Source organism: Lycium ferocissimum, chromosome 8, assembly GCF_029784015.1.
Source record: "Lycium ferocissimum isolate CSIRO_LF1 chromosome 8, AGI_CSIRO_Lferr_CH_V1, whole genome shotgun sequence".
NCBI lineage: Eukaryota > Viridiplantae > Streptophyta > Magnoliopsida > Solanales > Solanaceae > Lycium > Lycium ferocissimum.
In genome coordinates this window covers 6,714,551-6,716,161 of record NC_081349.1, presented here as the reverse complement: position 1 = coordinate 6,716,161, position 1,611 = coordinate 6,714,551, and the positions used below count along the sequence as shown (strand labels likewise).

The 1,611-nt window shown below is 43.6% G+C and overlaps 1 protein-coding gene across 1 annotated transcript; it reads left to right on the top strand.

Moving 5' to 3' along the window:
* The first annotated feature begins 638 nt into the window (after positions 1-638).
* Positions 639-947, top strand: LOC132065986 (uncharacterized). Its single transcript, XM_059459396.1, has one exon. The coding sequence runs from the start codon at positions 639-641 to the stop codon at positions 945-947; it is 309 nt and encodes a 102-aa protein (XP_059315379.1).
* Positions 948-1,611: the final 664 nt, after the last annotated feature.

Sequence of the window (1,611 nt, the reverse complement as noted above, 5' to 3'; positions counted from 1 at the left end):
GTCTTCCGAAGACCCTAGGTAAGTTTGACTCAGTTTGGGTTATTGTTGATCGGTTGACTAAGTCTGCTCATTTCATACCAGCTCAGGTTACTTACACTATGGAGCAGTTAGCCAGGATTTATATTCGTGATATTGTGCGATTGCGCCGGGTCCCTATTTCCATTGTTTTGGATCGAGGTCCCCAGTTTACTTCCAATTTCTGAAAGGCTTTTCAGATAGAGTTGGGTACTCAGTTGGACCTCAGTACAACTTTTCATCCCCAGACTGATAGTCAGTCCGAGAGGACTATTCAGGTGCTCGAGGATATGTTGAGAGCATGTGTCATTGATTTTGGTGGTCATTGGGACCAATTTTTGCCCCTAGCAGAGTTTGCATACAACAATAGCTACCATTTGAGTATTGATATGGCGCCGTTTAAGGCCTTGTATTGTAGAAGGTGTCGTTCTCCTATTGGTTGGTTTGATGCGTTTAAGGTTCGCCCATGGGGCACAAATTTGTTGAGAGAGTCCATGGATCGGGTGAAGCTTATTCAGGAAAAGCTTCTAGCAGCTCAGAGTCGACAGAAGATATATGCGGACTGGAAGGTTCGGGACTTAGAGTTTGGAGTGGGCGAGCAGGTGCTTCTGAAGATCCCACCCATGAAGGGTGTTATTCGATTTGGGAAGAGGGACAAGTTAAGTCCGAGGTACCTTGGCCGATTTGAGGTCCTATGTAGAGTTGGAGATATTACTTATGAGTTGGCGTTGCCACCGAGCCTGTCAGGTGTTCATTCGGTTTTCCATGTGTCGATGCTGAAGAAGTATCATTCTGATGGTTCCTATATAGTTCGTTGGGATTATGTGTTGCTTGATCAGAATCTGTCTTATGAGGAAGAGCCTATAGTGATTCTGGATAGGCAGGTTAGAAAGCTGAGGTCGAAAAAGATTGCTTCGATTAAGGTTCAGTGAAAGCATCGTCCTTACTTAGGAGACTGAGTTTGATATGCGCGAGAGATAATCCCAGTTGTTTGCTGATTTAGGTACTTTTCCCCATTTCTACTCCTTGACGCTCGAGGACGAGCGATTGTTTAATTGGTATCTGATGTAATGACTCGATTGGTCATTATAGTACTAATGACCCTTTTATCCCTGTTGACCCTTCCCTAGGTCATCGGGCGAGTTTTAGAGTGACTTTTGGAGGTTCGAGCCTCAAAATGGAATCTGTTTGACCCAAGGTTGACTTTTGAGTAAACAAACCTTTTTTAAAATTTCGTCAATTCTGAGGGATCCGGACAGTCATTTATGACTTGGTAGTGTGTCTGGTTCGGTTCCCAATGCACTTGGGAGCGTTTTGGAACTTGGGTTGGGAACTTGGCATTAGGCTATTGGGGGTTGACTTGGTCAAATAGACCTCCGTTGGGAAATTCGAGGCCACAGGTAAATTCGTAGCGCGTTTTTATGTGTGTATGCATATTTGTATAGTATTTTTGGGGTCTCGGGCTATAGTCGAATTTCGGGATGAGATTGGTCAAAACCAAAATATTCTAGTTCTGGTGTAGATGTTGACACCTAATTTTCACCTTATAAGATACATATTTTAATTTTCAAAACTCCCAAGTCCAAACCGGAGTAA